The 19,014-nt window shown below is 41.1% G+C and overlaps 1 protein-coding gene across 3 annotated transcripts in view; it reads right to left on the minus strand.

Annotated features, from left to right (window-relative positions):
- MAP3K20 (mitogen-activated protein kinase kinase kinase 20) overlaps nucleotides 1-19,014 on the minus strand; it is a 96,123-nt gene that overhangs the window by 19,178 nt on the left and 57,931 nt on the right. Inside the window, exons 11-16 of one of the 3 annotated variants that reach the window (XM_049812293.1) lie at nucleotides 16,582-16,717; nucleotides 4,172-4,216; nucleotides 3,199-3,229; nucleotides 2,942-3,081; nucleotides 1,691-1,753; nucleotides 591-683 (exon numbers count right to left, since the gene is read on the minus strand). In XM_049812293.1, the coding sequence (XP_049668250.1) occupies nucleotides 591-683; nucleotides 1,691-1,753; nucleotides 2,942-3,081; nucleotides 3,199-3,229; nucleotides 4,172-4,216; nucleotides 16,582-16,717 (508 nt within the window). Of the gene's footprint in view, nucleotides 1-590; nucleotides 684-1,690; nucleotides 1,754-2,941; nucleotides 3,082-3,198; nucleotides 3,230-4,171; nucleotides 4,217-7,009; nucleotides 12,088-16,581; nucleotides 16,718-19,014 lie in introns of those variants that run through there. The other 2 variants (XR_007507481.1, XM_049812281.1) reach the window with 2 other exon arrangements.

A 19,014-nucleotide genomic window follows, 5' to 3' on the forward strand; every position in this document is an offset into this window, starting at 1 on the left:
TGCCTTTTACCAGCCACTGCACAGTAGTTTTGCCATCTGCAACGTGCTGCACCTAGCCCTCCCTCCTTCCCCACTACCGTGAGTGAACATAGTCACCACCAGGGCCAGTCCTGTCCTCCCCAGCCAGCAGCCATACATACCATGTATTTTCCAAACTCCCCTTGGTTGCATAGAAAGACACCAACTTTCTGCTGAGACAAAAGTAATAGCCTGTCCGCTAACATCAGGAATACGGCACTGCTCAACTGTGAGTGGGGTTTTTTTGCATAAATGGATTGTTACTTCACACCCATTGGGGTGAAAGGAACAAAGCAAAAGCCCAAATTACAAAAATTGCAGTTAAAAACATTGTTCACAAGGAAACAAAAGCTTTCAGTCAAAACTTTCTGTGCCACTCTTTTCTTCCTCGCCTGCTCTGGGGTGCAGCTCCCCATCACTGATGCAGCCCCGTTTGCCACCTTGACATTTGGTCAGCACTTTCCAAAACAAGAGGATTCTCACAGAAAATTATCTTTTTGTGTCCAGAAGATACTGGACCCTCTGGGTAGTGACTGTTAACCAAACCAACCGATCCAGCGCTCCCAGCTTACCTTTGGACCATTTCCCGGCTTCAAGTGATAACCAAAAACGAGTTCAAGATTCACCACTTTCTCTATGTTTTCCTCAGCTCCACCTGCAGAATCCTGCCAAAAAAAGGCAAGGTGAGAATTCACATCTACCACAACCCCCTGGGAGACAGGAGCAAGGCGTTTGGTGGCAGAAAGGATTTGCCTTTCAGATGCTACAAGTCTGGCAGGCAGCAGGAAGGAGCCACCACTCTGCCGCCATCACGCTGCTCCAAGAGGGGCCAGGGCTTCTGCACGGGTTTTCGGCATGCCACAGATGGCACCTGGGCGATGCTGTGCAATTTCTGCTCCTGGCCGAGCCGCTCCGGTGCGGCACAGTGCCCCTGCAAGCATCCTGGCAGCCACTGCTATTGGAATTGCAGGTGGCACGGCAGCGAAGCCCCAACTTTCATTTTTGCCTTTGGGGAACGGGGTTTCGCTGTATGTAAATTCACTTCAAGTGGATTTCACTCTATAGCTGTGCAATAAATTATGACTAAAAGAGCTACTTCAGGCTTTGGAGTCTAGAACTGCTTGATTAGCTCACCGAATTAAATCAGGCAAATATCTGCTCTGGCAACCCCGAGGTTCCCAAACACTCTCTCCCTTTTACGTGGCTCTCGTTACTGATATCAGAAACCCAATAGGTTAACACAAGGGTGACCAGACATTATAAATCATCCTTCTCTCCTGTAACATTAACGAGCTGAGGAACGATGGGCTCATTCTGGGCCAGGGCTCTCCTGTTCTTCAGTGGTGAGCAGTCAGTGGCACCAGTTGGGAGGAATGGCTCTTAAGAGTAATTTCTGATTAATGACAGCAAAGGAATTGAAACCAGTAGTCTTTTAATTTAATGCTACCGATTCCACGATAAAATCTTAGAGCCTCCTTGAAAACAACTTTTATTATCCTATTACTTCTTCTGATGTGACCCATTGCTGCTGTTGACCCTCTGCATTTGTCACAAGCCTCTGCAGGAACTGCTGCTTTGCCCTCCCATGAAGAGTAGGGAAGTTGGGACGCGAGAACAGTAAAATATTCATACCAACATGAGAAGCACTTCTTATATAAACAATGAGACTTGCCTTAATTAATGGTGGGAAATGAAACAGATTTAGGTAGTCATGGGTTAACTTCTCAATAGCAGTCTAGAAAAAAAAAATCAACAAAATCAGATGAGAGTTATTCAGTATCTCATACTGCAAATACCAGCATGAAAAACAGTGCAACTCTGTATGCACTGTGTTTCCCATTGTGGATACATTAGGGCATGTGAGAAGAGTTTAAAATACAGCCCTGTTGTGGAAACTGTTGTGGTAGATCGGCCCCATTTCGCATTCAGAATCAGATCTGCTTAATCAGAGAAAGAAATGTTTGGGGGGTTGTTTTGGTTGTTTTTATTTATGCTCAATCAACCCAGGAAGCTGAAATCTTTCATTTTGGGCATTATTGACTTTATTAAGTTTCAGTAATTTTCCCTGTAGGAAACGTAAATGAAATATATCAGTAATGGTGTGTGGCATGGAAAAAAATGGCTGATGAGCAAAAGGGGAATAAATCTGTGTGACTTATGAAGCTAAAGTTGCAGGACTAGCAATTAGGATACAAGTAGCTCTTTACTAGTAGATTATGGTATAAAATCATTGAGACCTAACAGAATTATACATGCTGCTTTTAGAGAAATCCTTTTCCAAAACTGACTGCCAGGAAACTGAACTCTCTCCTGTGGATACAATATTAATACTATTTACTGCTGTCATGGTCCAGACCATGATTTTCTTAACTCATTACAAATATTAGATATCTAAAACACCATGAAACAAAATTTTAAGGGCAAAGCAACCTGGCTGTCAACCAGCCTTGAAGTTGTCTAATGGAGTTTTGTTAGTCCAAGTATGTTTTAAGCTATAGATGAGATGTGAAAGTTGAGAATTTTTGACATTTTGGTTCAAATAACTATTTTCATATCTGCTCCCTCCTCAGCTAAAAAGAAATCTTCAGGGAGAACTCTCTCTGAAGATACCCAAAGCTTTTGGCTGGGAGAATGGCCCTCCTAGGCAAATCTTTAGCAGTACTGACAGTCCAGCCTAAAAGAAAATGAAAAACTGCAGAGGAGTATAAAGACCACAGCACATTTTCATGCCTCATAAAGTGCTCAGGTTGCTTTGGGTTCTAGATCCATATGAACTTGCAACTCTAGGGTTTTTTTATACCAAGTATGTTCTCTATTTACCTCTATAACATCTTTTGTTGTTAACACTTCTGAAAACCCATAGACTCCTTCTTAACATTCACACTATAACCTATTGCAACATTCAACATGTGCTGTTAAATACCTTTAAATGGATGATGTGTCCTCTGGAAACAATTCCCATGTCCTTTAAATCCTCTTCTTCTAGAAGAAGCAATCGTTTCCCAGTGATATGATGGTCCTTAAACAAGCTAGCATATACACTCATTTCACCAGAAGCATCGCCTTAAGATAAAAGAGGTTATTCAGAAATCCATAGGGTGCTTTATTGGAGGGAGAAGATGAGCAAATGTATACATATTAATAAATGTGAATATGAAAGTACGTATGAATAGCTTTTACCTTTTCTAGTAAGTTGTTGCATCCAGAAAAACTGCAAAAAAGAGGAATCAGTCTTGAAGTTCACATTATCAAAATTTTCTATTGCAGTTATTTGGAGTTTGCAAGTAATCATTCCATTTTAAAACAAAATTTTAAAATACTTCTAACTTTGGATTAAAGGACTCAAGATTCACCGATAGTAAGTGATTACTTTTATTTAGCTTTTTAAAACTGCCTTCTATTTTGCAGCCACCTCCCTCAGTTTGTCATTATGAGGAACAACAGAAATGACTGAAGCAGAAGCTTAGCTACCTGTCACATGCTAAAAGGGCTGAAGTTAAGAAGCCAGGGCTATTACGGCTTTTGCACTGGCTTTCCAGAGAGTCCTTCAGTAAACGTTAGCTGAACAACCCCATGATGGACAACACACAAGGAGGGTACTAGATGGGACATTAAAATCACTATGACACATCACTATGCTAGAGATAAATCACTGATGTTTCTTGTTTAGCCTCTTAACTGAATAAAAAGGTAAAAAAAAAGACTCAATGCCTTTGTTTTATATTGAAGAGAGATTCTACACCCCTTAAAAATCCCTTAACTTTCTTTCAGTTTATTGCCATCCTGGTGGCACACAGTAGGATAAAACCTTCAAACCCATTTTGTCCTGTCCAGGACAGGTCTTGCTCAGACAGGTCTTGGGGCACTTCCACATTCCTTAAATGATCACTCAGGAATACCCTCCTGGCTGCTGGCAGCTCCCAGCACAAATTATTTTCTGGACATTGGAGAACACAGCTGTTTTATGAAGGTCACTTGAGTCCTTAATTTACTTGTGGCCATTTTAAAGCCTTTCTGGGACACAAGTTTCACCAAATAGCAGTAAAATTTCACCTAGATGTTCTGATCTGGCTCTCCCTCCCTCCGTACCCACTGTAATTTGTTAGAGAGCTTCAGCAGTGCAACACTGGCCGCATTAACACAAAATACTCACCACATCTTCTTCGGTCCACGCACAAATATCAAAGGAGGGCAGCAACTGTGTGAGAGATATGAATTGAAAAGAAAACCGTCTGACCGTTTTTCTCCCCACCACCCAAATTTTAGTCTGGTGGCTGATTTTATTTGGTTCCTTTTCCCCTGCAAAGGGCAGGACTTTAGGCTGCGATTCTCATAGAATCATAGAATCATTTAGGTTGGAAAAGACCTTCAAGATCAAGTCCAACCATTAACCATGCCCACTAAACCATGTCCTGAAGTACTCCGTCCACTCACTTTTTGAATACCTCCAGGGATGGTGACTCAACCACTTCCCTGGGCAGCACATTCCAATGTCTGACAACCGTCTCAGTAAAAAAATTTTTCCTAATATCCAACCTAAACCTCCCTGCTGCAACTTGAGGCCATTTCCTCTTATCCTATCTCCAGCCACCTGACAGAAGAGACCAGCACCCACCTCACTACAACCTCCTTGCAGGTAGTTGTAGAGAGCGATAAGGTCTCCCCTCAGCCTCCTTTTCCCCAGGATAAACAACCTCAGTTCCCTCAGCCGCTCCTCATAAGACTTGATCTCCAGACCCTTCACCAGCTTGGTTGCCCTTCTCTGGACACGCTCCAGCACCTCAGTGTCTTTCCTGTAGTGAGGGGCCCAAAACTGAACACAGGACTCGAGGTGCGGCCTCACCAGTGCCGAGTACAGGGGAACAATCATTTCCCTGCTCCTGCTGGCCACACTATTTCTGACACAGGCCAGGATGCCGCTGGCCTTTTTGGCCACCTGGGCACACTGCTGGCTCATATTCAGCTGGCTGTCAACCAGCACCCCCAGGTCTTTCTCTGCCGGGCAGCTTTCCAGCCACTCTTCCCCAAGCCTGCAGCGCTGCATGGGGTTGTTGTGACCCAAGCGCAGGACCCGGCACTCGGCCTTGTTGAACCTCTCATACTGACATACGAAACCCTTGGATTCACACTGACCACAAGCTGACTCCAACAGCGTGGTGGCAGTGCTAAATCAATCCCATTGCTTTATGTAGATAAAATTATCAGCAGATCTCCGATAGAAACAATTTAGGAAGCAAAAGTAAACTGTCCGATGGTGAGAGACTCTCTAGTTGCCTCTCCTCTTGGCTCTAACACTACGGGAAGGCTTTTGCTATGTCTGTGGCACCACCTGATTTCTACAATGAAAATAACGCTGTGATTACCACTCTCCTGAGTGATGGGTACTTTCTGCAAAAAGAAGGAAAACTGTCACTAGACAGCAGTGAAAGCAGAATTTGGAGTTGGGTCACTGTGGCTAGTCTTCCTGTACAGACAAGTCTCTTTTGGTTTCTGTCAATGCTTCATAACTGCTCCCCTGAGGCTGGGGGAGTGCAGCACTTCCCAGCCTCCTCCACTGCTGCAGCCCACACAGGGCACACTTTGTTGTATGCAAGATGGTGTTAGCTCTTGAAGTACAAGGAAACCACAGAGGATGCCCAGAAGAATGGCTGCGTTAAGTGAAATTCTGGGATGATTTGAAAACTGACACAGGAGATGTCACTGTAATACTGATTGTCATTGTACTCATTTAAGTATACGGTATTCCAAGCTTCACCTTCTTGGCATTTTTACCGAGTTAAAGGGTTAACATTAATTGCTATGTATATATTTGGACTGTCAGTGGCTCCCAAAGGCTCAATACCACGATGTAGTTGCAAACTTACTCGATGTACATAACACTGACTTATGAGACACTCAGCTCGGTCACCCACCAGCCCCCAAGGCTTTGGTACCTCTTCCAGAGAGCCCGGCCACCCACAAGCTCTCCAGCCCCCACCCACAGGCCAAGCATGCCCCCCCCCCAGGCACTCACCCCTGCCTGCCTCCAGCTGAACACTGAGCGCCAGGGCAGAATTGCCCACTAAGTGCTTCCCTGGCCCTCCATGCACAAGACCAGGGTCGAGTGTAATCCACCCACGACTTTCAGCCATCGCTGCGGAACACCCTTTGCAGCATCCACGTGAACCTCCCATTGAAGGACTTGTGACTGCCCAACACCCCTTGACTTCTGCCTCCAGATATATGACTTTTTGCTGCCCACCCCACTTTGAGGACTCTTCAGATCCTCTTCCTCCTCCTCCACCAATACTTCAGTCAAGCCTTGCTGGGCACAAACCACCCATGAGACCAGCTGAAGCCACCTCTGTGTGGAGGACCTAGCAGACCCTCAAACTCATCCTTTTGCCCACTGCTTCCCCAAAAGGGACAGAACCAAAGGCATCAGCGTGAAGTGGCAGAAGGGAAGATGTGTCTGCCAGAGAAAGAGAGACCCTCCTGACTTCTTCTCTCTACTACACCATACTTCCAGCCAATCTTCTCGACCTACCTGCTGTTAGTCAGGCATTCCCTATGCTAACAGCTACCCGCAGCCTGGGCAGGATACTGTGGGACTAAAGTAGTGCTGGGGGCAACACCTGAGCACAAGGGAGGGCAAGTGGCAATTGTAAACATCCTTAGGAAGGCAGTGGGTCCTGCCCTTTGTAGGTTCTTATAGTCAAACCGGCTGGTGCTGCGGGAGGAGCCTGGTACAATAATTTGTGCAACTGAATAATTTACTGCATAAGTTCAGTATTGCATTTTCAGTTGCACAATGGATTTTTTTCAGCTTTTTCCGTGTTTAAATATAACCAGTGGTAGAGTATGTTCTGTATTATTTCAAAGATTTTTTAAAAAAAGATGGGAGAATAAAGGAGAAATGTCACACAGTAATACAAAAAGTGACTTAAACCAGCAGACAATATAGAACCTCTTGAAACACCAGCATTTTACACAGGGACACGGATGCATAAAATTTACTGTCAAAATGTTTATTGCAAAATAGAAGTTTGGAACAAAGAGAAGCAAAGGAAAAAGTTCACATCAAAAGAAAGTTTGACACCAATCGAGGAAATTGCATACATCGCATGATTTCTTTTTGTTTGTTTGCTTTGGTTTTACACTGGAAAATCACATCCACAGTGTGAATAAAACAAGACATCATATGTCAAGTGCAATAAAGAGAATAACTGACGCTGCAAGGTTTTACCACACAGAAGTGTAACATCGCATGTTCCACACAAATGATATATTCAGTTTACAGCACAAGAGTTTTGGCACAGGCGTTGCGCTCAGCTTTGTTTTTTCAGAAGGGAAAATGAAATTTTCTAACACTGTGAAAATATTTTCTATTCAAATTTCATCCGTTCACACTTGAAGTGTAAGTAGCATTGACTCCTAGAGTATTCAGTAAAAAACTTCTTCAGTAGTGCAAAAGCAAGAAATGCAGTGGACTATATCTGACTTTAAAAGGCATATGAATATTTAGCACACAATATAAAATGTTTAAAGAAGGTTGTTGGTTCTATAGTTTTAAAATTAAATCTTCGCACATCAGATATCTCTGTGCAGATTTTACAGTGTACACTAAGTTGAAGTCTGGGGGAAAAGGGAAAGGTCTCTCCTCCAGATTCCTACTAGTGCATTTTAAGGGCTGTGAAAACTACTAAATGAACTTATTTTTCTACCTGAATGTTCTACCTAGGACTGTAGCTAAAACCTCTGTCAAGTTAGAGGCCTTATTAAAAACCTGTAAAAGCTGCCTGATTACAGAAAAAGGAACTACAGTACTAAAGACACAGAGTAACACTGCTAAACACTTAACAGCTATATGCACACTATGGATTTACTGCTACTGCTGATAGCAATAATTGTCAATCAAATATTTAACTCGGAACAACCACTTTAAAACCCAGAAGGAAATGGAATCAACACCTAACAAAACTGCTGGAACGAAAAACAAACGTCAGGTCAAGAACATGACTGTGTGACAAGGAGCTGCGCCAGACCTCACCTCCTGGAAGCCCTTCCCATCTAGAGGGGACCATCTCCACGTCAGGCAGCGCGCAGCCAGCTGGTAAGGCAGCACACCTACACACCACACACCGTACCTTAGGACACTTGCTACTCCAAGGAATTAGTGGTACTGTGATTATCACAAAAATTACTAGATCAGAAGTTTTCCTCCATTAATTCCCCCTTCCGTTTTTTCCCACTGCTGAAGGAAAAGACAGGGAGTTGGACATCCTGCCTTGGTCCCACCTCACCCTGTACCTTTAAGCAAGCCAAAAGCCTATCCTCACCGTTCTTCTCTTGGGCCATGTATACCCATCTAAGTCAATGCTGGCAATACAACAGCCAGGTAAAAACGACAAGTTCAGGCCTGGTTCTTACCTTTCCCCTCCATCAAATGCAGCAATATTATTTTACTGCAGATACCTCCAGGGCTTTACGGAAGGTAGAGAAAACTGGGATCCCAAAAGGCCTGGTGGGGCCTAGTGAGCTGAGAGGTATACGAGGCACGGGAAAGCTTTTGGTGGCTTTGCTCACAGCCCAGAGCAGCCAGAGAAACACTTTCTGGGTTTGGTTAGTGCTTTCATAAGCTGACAAACTATGTGGCCGTAAGCCGTTGTGGAGATCTATGTATCCTGGTGATGACACAGGCAGAAGACAGGCTGGGTGGAACTGCAGAGCAAAATCAGGTGTGGAAGATGAAATACTCTGACCTCCTCCAACCAACATACCTGTCCACCAGAGCCACTTCCAAAACCTCTGTTTAGTGAGAGGCATATCAGAGGCAGAAACAACACAGCTCGATTCTCACATATGATTTTTGGCCTGTAAACTGGAGATATCTGGTATGAAAGTCATCACGGGAAAGTAAAAACGCAATCAGTACCATTATTTTTGTTTTAATAAGCATAGCCAATATCCTAAGTATAAGACTATCTTAAGGGAACTGCATCAGAAGATTTTGTCATATGTTATCACCTTCTCTACAATTCAGAGACCACCTTTGCTACTTCGAACACATGGGTAAGTTCTAAAAGAGTTTAAATTTTTCCTTAACATAGCTTAATTTGCTTTGACAAATAATGTATGGGGAAAGAAAGGGGAAAAAAATACATCTTTGTTTTCATAAAAAATTACTGGAACTAAGTAGATAGTGGAAATTCCTATGACCGTGCTACCAAATTCTGATGATATTTTGCTGAAATAAGTTACATACTTGGGTAAGCAGAAAACCTTTGAAGATGGACTTAAATCTTGTGATTTTGCAACTATGAAAACCTGTGTCATACTACTTAAGGACTATTTTTACTTCTGTATAGATAAAGGAGTGGATTTACAAATTCAGTTAAAACCCATGCAAATATAAACGTGCATGAAGTGCCCTGAGATTGTCAGATGCTAAAAAAGTGCAAAACATCAAGGCTAGGGACAGATTTTTTGTTTTGTTTTTTTTGAATACTAAATGTACTGAACCAAATTTCATTTTCAGTTAAAGCTGTACAACCCTACATTGCTTATGTGGTACAGTAATTTATGCACAATGACACACATCTTAAGATCTAAAGTGCACAGATTAGATTACACAAATCCATCAAATTTTCCCAGGTGCAAAGTGGCAGTTACAAAAATAGTATCATTGCTGTGGGTGTTAGCAGAGATAGACTTACAAAAATAGTACAAATCTGCACTGGAAACAGCCTATTTGCTCTCATTTCCAGTTAATTATTTTCCCTTCAATGTCCCTTTTTCTCCCTAAAATCAGGTTGCTTTGATGGACCTAAGAAGCCATCCCTACCTGTGCCAAAGGAGCAAGCTTCTCCTTGGGATACTCTGTAAGCTTATTACATCATTTAAATTACAAGAAAAGCTTTCTGATACAAGAGGGTTAACATTGAACCAATAGATTCGCAACCCTTAGGAACAAGGTGGAATGTGGGATTACATCCTACAGAAATTAAAGGTCTAATCCTGTGCAAAATGAGTGGAGTAGGCTAGCTTGAAGCGCAGCACTCGCTGCCTTGCAGGTTACCAGACCAGTGCTGATGCTTAAGGATAAAACAATTCTCTCTCACAACCCAAAGAGGTGCCCACTCGTCAGTCCAGAAAAACTCCTTCAAAGAAGTTTCTCTTTCGTTGAGTGAACATGTAATGATTTCAGGCCTGCTGTTATCTAATGTATCCATTTTTCTCCAAGCCATCTACAAAAACACTCCCCATAATACGTAGGTTAGAGCTGTGTAACAGGCAAGCCTATAATTAAAGAAGCCACTCAAAAACAGAAGTTTTCATAAAAGAAACCCCTCCAGTAATTGAGAATGGAATTTTGATGGCTTATTCCCACTACAGCTGAACTAGACAGTAACATTTTTCTTTTGAAATGCTGCCCTTCTTCCTTGGGCAAATATTTTACAACATCTTTCTTTCTAACCTGCATTTGTGTTCTCACTGGTTTCCCTCCCTCCTTCTGCATCACCACTAAAGGGGTCATCAGGAGAAACGTACTTGCTGCTCTCAACATAAGTGCCTGGCAGGCAATTATTGCAGCAGATTGTTACACACTGAGTTTTACGGTAAGTCGTAACAGCAGTGGCAATACTTCAAAGGTGATTTAGCTGCAAAAAACAGGTATGCAGAGACTAGTAAATATTCCTCATGTTACCACCATCACAGAGAATTTCACATAAGCCACAGCAGTAGGGCCCAAGCTGAAATGTCATTGTGGCTTCTCTTCGTCCTTTCATAAGGGTAGCACACAAGGCTTAGGAGATGCAACAGAATCAATTTACTAACACTGATTTTTACTCTCAGGTACAAGAGTAAGTCCCTCAAAGTTAATGAGGCTTCCTGGATTTACATCAACATAACTGAAAATTAGCTTCTAGATCACAATATCTGATAATACATGCAGAGGTCTGATTGCAGTTCGCTTTGCTAGAGTGAATTATATACACATGCGCACACATGTGAGGGGAAAAAGAACATTTATACAAATCATCTACTAATAGGGATTACCTGGATTCTGCTGCTATTCAGTTTTTAAACTGTGTATTTAGCTAACCCCTGTCTTACCCTCAACCAAGCTTCTCTCTTCCTAGAAACCTATTTGTGACTTCCTACAATGCCACCCTGAAAAAGGCTTTAAATTTGAAACATAGCAAACCCCTTCACTGCAACAGTAAGAAAGAATGGATTGTAGAGAATAGCAAATCTGGAAGTACAAGTATATTCATATGATTGACAATTAAAGGGGTAAGGGAAATGACAAAAAAACACAGAAGAAAAATTTGAAGTACATTAATGGCATTAAAGGCATTGAAGTTTTCCCCCAATATTTTCAGATCTTAAGTTTATCAAGCCATAGTTTCTGTAATCAGGCATCAAGAATTATAGATATAATCACGGTTCTTAAAATAATAATAATAATCTCAATTAGTTGGAAAAGTTTAGTTCCAAATTTCATCAAAGCAGAAATAAGTCAGCACAATCTAAACAAAAACATGTCTTTCTACACACAAACATGCTCAGCCTGAAAAACGTCTCTCTTTTTTTTTTTCTTTTTTTTTTTTCTTTTACAGGATTTAAACAGACCAAACTGACAGGATTCTTGTTCTAAAACTTTATTGTTTTGCTTTGCTAAAACCAATTTCAGGGTTAATTCTATAACTGATTTCATTCGCTGCTATCGCTGCTATCATCAAAATCATCATCATCATCATCATCGTCATCTGACCAGTCGAATTCACTGAAACCCAAAGCCACGTTGATTTTCTTTCCTTTTCTCATAGAGGTGGTTTTAGAAGAATTCTTTTTGGCTTGCATGTTTATCTGCATTCCAGAATGCAGGACAGATCCTGCTTGGTTCAGAGAGAAGATATCCCCAAAGCCCGTCATCATCAAGGCCTTCAGACTTTGGTTCATGCCAGCTACCTCCCCGTTACTTGTTGCTGTGATCTGACATGACACCTCTGCACTGTTTGACTCCTCTGTTTTAGATTCAAAGTAAGACTCCTCAGACATTCTTCCAGCAAGAGGTAAGAAAAACTATTTAAAGGAGGAAAGGACAGAGCAAAAGTGAAAGTTAGAACCAATTTAAAAATCAAGGAAAAAGACACCACCAGATTAGTTGGCAATCAACAGAAAGCACAACGATTAGTGAATGTAAACACGGAGATCAAGTAAGAATTCATTAAACCAGACAGCTTCATTCTGGGGTCATTGTTCTTAAACGGAAGTGCAAAATCACCGAGTTGCATGGCAAGAACCACAGGTAGCAGAGCTTTCATGACAAAAGAAGGTTCAAACTCTTCAATCCTTCATTTTGGACAGCGTAAACCAGAATGTGACATTTCCCAGCCAGGGGGACTGGCTCCCAAGGCAACACAGGTACAACATAAGTCTGAGTGAGTTGCTTAATTGAAACTTTCAGGATTGAAGAATAAATCACATTAAGATCAGAGAACCCAAACAAGCTCCCAAAGTTTGGTGCAGAAGTAGCAGCCCTCTAAATACCAGAAATAACAGCAGCAGTATTATTTGTGCAAAGACTGGTTTTGAGCATATACTCAAAAGGAGAGGAAGGGGGCACCCTGCGACGGCCACAATCAGAAACAAGCCTCTCACCAATGCAAAGGACACGGGGATCGGCCTCCAGCCCGTACCAGCACCTTGCTTCTGGCAGCTGTCCCAGGGAGAGGCAGGCAGGGGAAGAGGGGCTGTTTGGTCAGCTGGTCAGCTTCTTCAGCTTGGCTGTTTGGGTTTTTTTTGTTTGGGTTTTTTGTGGGTTTTTTTTAGTGATATCAATAGATATCTGCCATTTGGTTGTACATCATATTAAATCTCCACTGATTTGATCTTCACCTACAAATAACAGTATTTTCCTGACCCAGTCTGTTTGTAATAACAAATGAAACGTACCCTCTCAAGCTAAATAATGATTAATGCCTCTTCAGAGTGGCTGGGCTAGGAACCTCTGTGACACACTTGCCTGTTCTCCACAGGGAGTAAAAACTCAGGAGTTTCATATCACATTAAACTACCTATTAAAGCAACAGCAAAAGAGCTGTGTGTGAACACCTGAACTGGCCTTTCTTTCCAAAGCTGTTTGCAAAAATACCTGTCCAAAATTCACAGTTTTCCATATCTTTTTTTAACCTAATCAGCAAACTGACTGAAGTGTCAATGGCAGTTGGTCGCAACGGGTTACAGGGGTGATTATGGTGATGCCCTGGTCTGTAAGACAGGAGGCTTCATGGCCAGGCTGCTCAAAGAGTGCCCACTTCTTGGCAAAACAATTTATATTGACAAGTTGTCTATCATTAAAAAGGACAATATCTGTCTTTTGTTCCTCTCGAGTTTTCCCTACTCACATAGGCTTTCTATTTGTGTTGTGATCATGGCTTAAGAAATGAGAATAAAATTAAGAAGTTGGGAGATGGGGTGACCTAAATACTCTTCAAGCTTCTAATGGCTAAGTGACGAAAGAACCTGCAGCTAGGCTGTACAGGAAAAAAACAATTACACCATCAACAGAGCGCTACTTGGATCAAGGACACCAAAAGCTCCTACTGATAAAGAGTAGGAATGTTTTAAAAACAACATCTAGCCACAGAAACAAGACAGCCAGCACACATTATTCAGTGCCAGGTAGTTCTTCCACGAGCTAGCGGAGTTTTAGTCACTTTAGATCCATGGAAAAGCATCCCTTGACATACGGGAAGAACTCCCTATAAAAAGCAACAAAGCTGCAAAACAGCTTTCCTCTAAAACACGTTTCAGTGTTTGTGCAGTGCCTGGCAGTGGCAAGCTGCGAATGGGCCATAACTGTGGCTCATTTTGCAAGTTATGATCACCTTCCTCCATATTTTGCCATCTTGTTACCTGGGGAACTTAGGAGCTCTTTGCGACAGGCCCTGCCTTTGGTGTCGCACTGCATATGGTAACTATCATGAAGACACTTTTATAGATGGCTGGGATCCCCAGTCTCTGTACAAGCCACTGTTCTTCTTAAATGACCACCTGCAGGTGCACGGCACCACAGGTGAATATCTGGATTTCATGTCTTGCTCACTGTCTTCCTCTAAATATGAGCTTCAGCTTAGCTACATACACTCCCTTCTTAAAGCCAGGTCCTCTTTCAGAAGAAGTCTCCCATTTCACTACAGCTATGGATATATTTTACTCCTCCAAAAAGCTCCAGATCCCCTTGTGCAAGAGGCTCTGGGAGATCTGCACAATGGGAATTGGCAGAGATCAGACTCAAAGGTGTCTGTTGCATAAGACACAGCAGAAACAGGGTCAAAACAAGAGCAGGGAGAAACACTGCTTTCACAGAAGTGTTTTTAAAAGATTGGCCTCATCCTTCTCTCATAGAATCATTTAGGTTGGAAAAGGCCTTCAAGATCATTGAGTCCAACCATCATCCATGCCCACTAAACCATGTTCTGGAGTACCCCATCTACTCGCTTTTTGAATACCTCCAGGGATGGTGACTCAACCACTTCCCTGGGCTGCCTGGGAATCACATGCTCATGTATATAAAGCTATACTTTATTCTTTTGACTAGGAACAGCCTGCCACTCATAGCTACCTACCATGCAGGATGAAGTGTCTACCAACCCTAAAACACTGGAGAATCAAGTGGCAGAGACAGCTTCCCTGTTCTCCTCTCACTTGCTTTGAGTTTCTCCTCCTGCACACCACTTCAATAGTATTTGCTGGCCTCTGGTCTTTGCTGCAGAGCAAAACAAAGAAGTGACTGCAGAGCGTAAAGCAGGGATGACAGTACCAGCTAAGATACAACAAGGCCTAGTGTTGGTTAAGAACCAGGTATAAGCCTAGTGGGCACCCTAAGCTGTGTTATTAGCTCTGGTTGCTGTATCTTTACTATTGTTTTTACAGCCAAGGTAGCTTAAAATTGAGCAGTGCACCTCCTTGTTGCAATCCTCCAGTTTGATACTGCTGAGCAGATATACCCTGAACCAAGAGAGGGAGGGAGACACTTGGCTCCAAGGATTACAGCTTGCAAACAGAATGCCCAGGGATATTTTGCAAATTATTTACAGCTATGAATCTAAAATATAGCTGTATTTGTAACCAGTGCCTTGTAGAACTTCATTTGCTATGAAAAGACCAAACCTGCTTGAACAAGCCAATTTTTTCCAGTATGTCAATTTTTTTTTTCCCAACAAAAGGGCTTTTTTTAAAGCCATTCTGTGTAACAGCTCACTAAAGATCTACAGAAAAAACAAACCTATATTTCTCTATTAGAAGAAATTGCATTTAAATGCAATAGGAGAGTTGGGTTAATGTTATGCAGAAAGATAGTTCATGCTTAGCACAATAGGCCTTAGCACAATGCTTTATTCTTTCAGCAATGCCAGCTCTAAGTGAAAAGTAGAAGTCATAAGCAAGTACAGCATAAAAAACCCTAGGGCCTTGCTCGTGAAAAGATTTGCTCATTAAGGCTGTGTCTCATGCTGTGCTCAGGATAGATGATGGCCCACAGCTCAGTTACTGGAATTTTGCAAGCATTAAAGCAGGCATAGATATCTACTGAGAACATACAGTATCTGCACATAGGAAAACATTCATTCTTCATGATTTCATTACTGCATGTTCACAGCTGGAACATGAATGCAACTTCATTCAAACAACAGCAATAAGCTATGCCTTAAAAACAAGTTGTATATAAATGGGTCTGGCTGGAATCAAGGTTATAAGTAGGATAAAATTGTGCATATGAAAAATCATATGCTACTGCAATCTCAATTTGGTATTTGTTTTGGCTAGTGCTTTAAAAACAAGTAGGTAATGCAGTATTTTTCCTAACAACAATTCTGTTGTAGTATGTCTAGCCATGCACTAACCCTGTGGTCCTCCCTCTGCCAATCAGTAGTCAAGAGCATCATATTTCATTAAGAAATTCAAGATAATCCAAGAAAGTTTTTTTGTTCAAGTTATTAATAGAAATATGGCAGTCCTAACAGCTAATAACTGGCCAGTACAAGTATGTTAACTGTAATTATGAACAAAGCCCTAAATTAAGCTTCAAATTTTGACCCCCTTTTTCACAGAATGGAAATTTGCTTCTTCTCAAAGAAAAACAACAGAATTAAAAAAAAAAAAAAAAAATCTACATAGGTTTCTCAAGACTTCTTCTGCAAGAAACAGATGATTCTTACGTAAAAGACCAAATACTGCATCCATTAAAGTCAATAGCTTTCTAGTTGAAAAATGAATTTATTGAATGCAATCAACTTTTAAAGCTAAGAACTATAATTTAATCAATGGGAAACTACTTAAGTGCCCATGGCACAATATGAACTATCAGCAATATCTAATATCTAATGTATTAGATGAAATAAAAAAAAAATAGTATAGTTATTTGCAGTGATGTAATAAAATAGTTTTTAACTGGCCCAAAGGAACAGCTAAAGAAAAAGGGCTCTATTTCCTTGGTGTGTCTTTAGATTTTCATAGACAAAGCTCCAAATACTTTCTGAAGTAAGATGAAAGGTTGAATTATTGTCTACTTACAGGAGTATTGGACTGTTCGGTTAACTTCTGCTCCCACATCCTCAAACGTCGCTCCCGTTCCTTTAGCTCCTGCTCTTTAAAGCTCAGATCACGCTCCAGTTTCTTTAGTCTCTCTAAGGTTGCCTCAATTTCACATCTGCACGGAGACAATTTGTTACGTCTTGTCTTTTCCTGACAGATATAAATTGTTCATAGTTCCCACTTGAATGTTAATTAAATGTGAAAAGCTGAAAAGTACAATACTAACTCAAGCAGTTCATTTAATTACCAAATGCAAAGTCTTTCAGAGCTTTAAGAAAAACCGGCAATGTTTATACTTGAGAATAACCATACTACCTTCAGTTGAAGAAAAATAATATTTAGAAGAGTAAAATGCCATATAATAACAACATTTTAAGAACTAAAATGCCTTCTTTTCCCTCAACATCATGAAGCATGATCTTATCCATAAAGAAACTGCATTAAGAACTGGTAACGGGACAATCATCAGCAACTCAATATGGTCAGTTCAAGAAGCCCATTTGTGTGGGTTTATAGCTTGGCTACAAGTATTATTGGGACTTACACTCAAAATACACAGAAGCAGCACTGGGGTGTTTTTCCCGCTTACCTTCCTGTTTCTCTAGGTGAAGATACAAGAGCAAGAATATAAACCATGATACGACCCAGCCTCGCAAATGGTTACAAATACAAGCTTCTCAAGTTAGGAACAGCTAATAAAAGGATTTGGTTTACTTTTCTCTGCTTCTCTCCATACATGAAAAGGTGTGAACAGTAAGAAAGGCAGGAAGTGAAGGCAGTACTCTAAGAAGCTTCAGATACTATATTGGGTTGCATTGCGTGTACCTCTTCTCTTAACAAAGTGGTTTCATTTGATATGCTTTCTGATGGACAGTATCTTTTAAACACATGAACTGACCTGCTCTTGGAGAAGAGTTTAATGAGTTTTGCACTACAAATGCATGGGTGTATACTAGAAGGTATAGAAAAATAATTCTGTCACTAAGTTCAGCCACATTTTTGGCTTGTGGGATAGCCAAAGAAAAACCTCCAATTTGTATGAGGTTGTATTAGCATTTAACAAACCGTTTCCATGACTGTTTGGGAGAATGTGCGCTGCCTGCCACCTGTGCCCTGACTATTACTTTGACTGTTTCCTATTCACATTGTAGGAATAGTCAATCAGAGCGTTTCATTTTCCTCCTAGAGAAAGCAAGCTCCTAAGGAGACAGAAATTCTGAAGAGAGCTCTGAAGATAGCTACTGGGACTCTGCAATGCCAAATCTTCTGCTCAAACTTTCACAACATTTTTCCTTTGTAAACACACTGCAAACAAAATCTGCTCCTTCTGACGTTTTCAAAAAGAAAATAAAAGGACTAATAGAGTTCGTTGTCATTTCTACTGGGGGGGGTTGGGGGAGAAAAAAAGAGAGTTATTTCTTCCCGTAAATCTCCTGTCCTAGCATGGAATGATTAAGCTCTTCTCCGGTATCAACCTAAAGGAGTTCAGGCTCTCATTGTGGGAAAATGCATACCCAAATAGCCTATTTAAGTAAATGAAATAATTTAAATATTCCAAATCTTATAGGTTTCTTATTTTAATAAGACATCTCTGTCAGAGAGTAATGCTAAAAAAGTACAGTGAAAGGATTCAGAGCTGGAATAACTAGCGAACTCTACTGCAAACTACCACCACACTTAATTCTACTGCAAAAATCAGCCACCTGGGGCAAGGGCATTTATCACACTTAAATCCTGCTGAGTGAGCTGTTCCATGTGGTGGTCAGAACAAATGCCCCTCACAATTACTATGCTTCAGATTTCAAGCAAAATTCTCTCTCGTATTTAGGCATGCAAAGGTCAAGGCTGATCTCAGTGCTGGGTAGAAAGTGTCACACAGCCTAATGAAGAGACAATAAAAGAACAAAACTAAAAAGCACTGGACAGAAGGTCAGAAAGTGACTCCCCTCCAAACATTCATTTCCCTATCATAAACCTTTTCTGTCAGGTGCAACATATACTATGCAATCTACTGTGAGAACTACAGAGCAATTTGAGGATAGTTGCAAGCTCCACTTTTCTTAGTTTGTCTCTCAACATCACTGCTACTTACACGCAACTCTATAATTTTTAAAATATGTAAATTAAGTTCTCTTTTAAATAACATTCTGCACTAGTAAAATCCTGGTAACAATAGCTTTCTATATGTCAAAAGTCTATTTTGTGCTGTAATTACCTCTCTTCATTAGATAGAAACTTCTCTTATAATAAAAGGTCAGTCTGTGAAAACAGTTGCATTCTGAAAAATAATTCCACTGTATAATAAAACTGTGTAATTAAAGAGAAAGCTACCGTACATTGCCCACTTAATGAGTCTTACTTCATAAATGAAGCAGCTTGAAACATTATACATGGTAGGGCATGTGGATTTGT

This window comes from Accipiter gentilis, chromosome 1 (genome assembly GCF_929443795.1).
Source record: "Accipiter gentilis chromosome 1, bAccGen1.1, whole genome shotgun sequence".
Lineage (NCBI taxonomy): Eukaryota > Metazoa > Chordata > Aves > Accipitriformes > Accipitridae > Astur > Astur gentilis.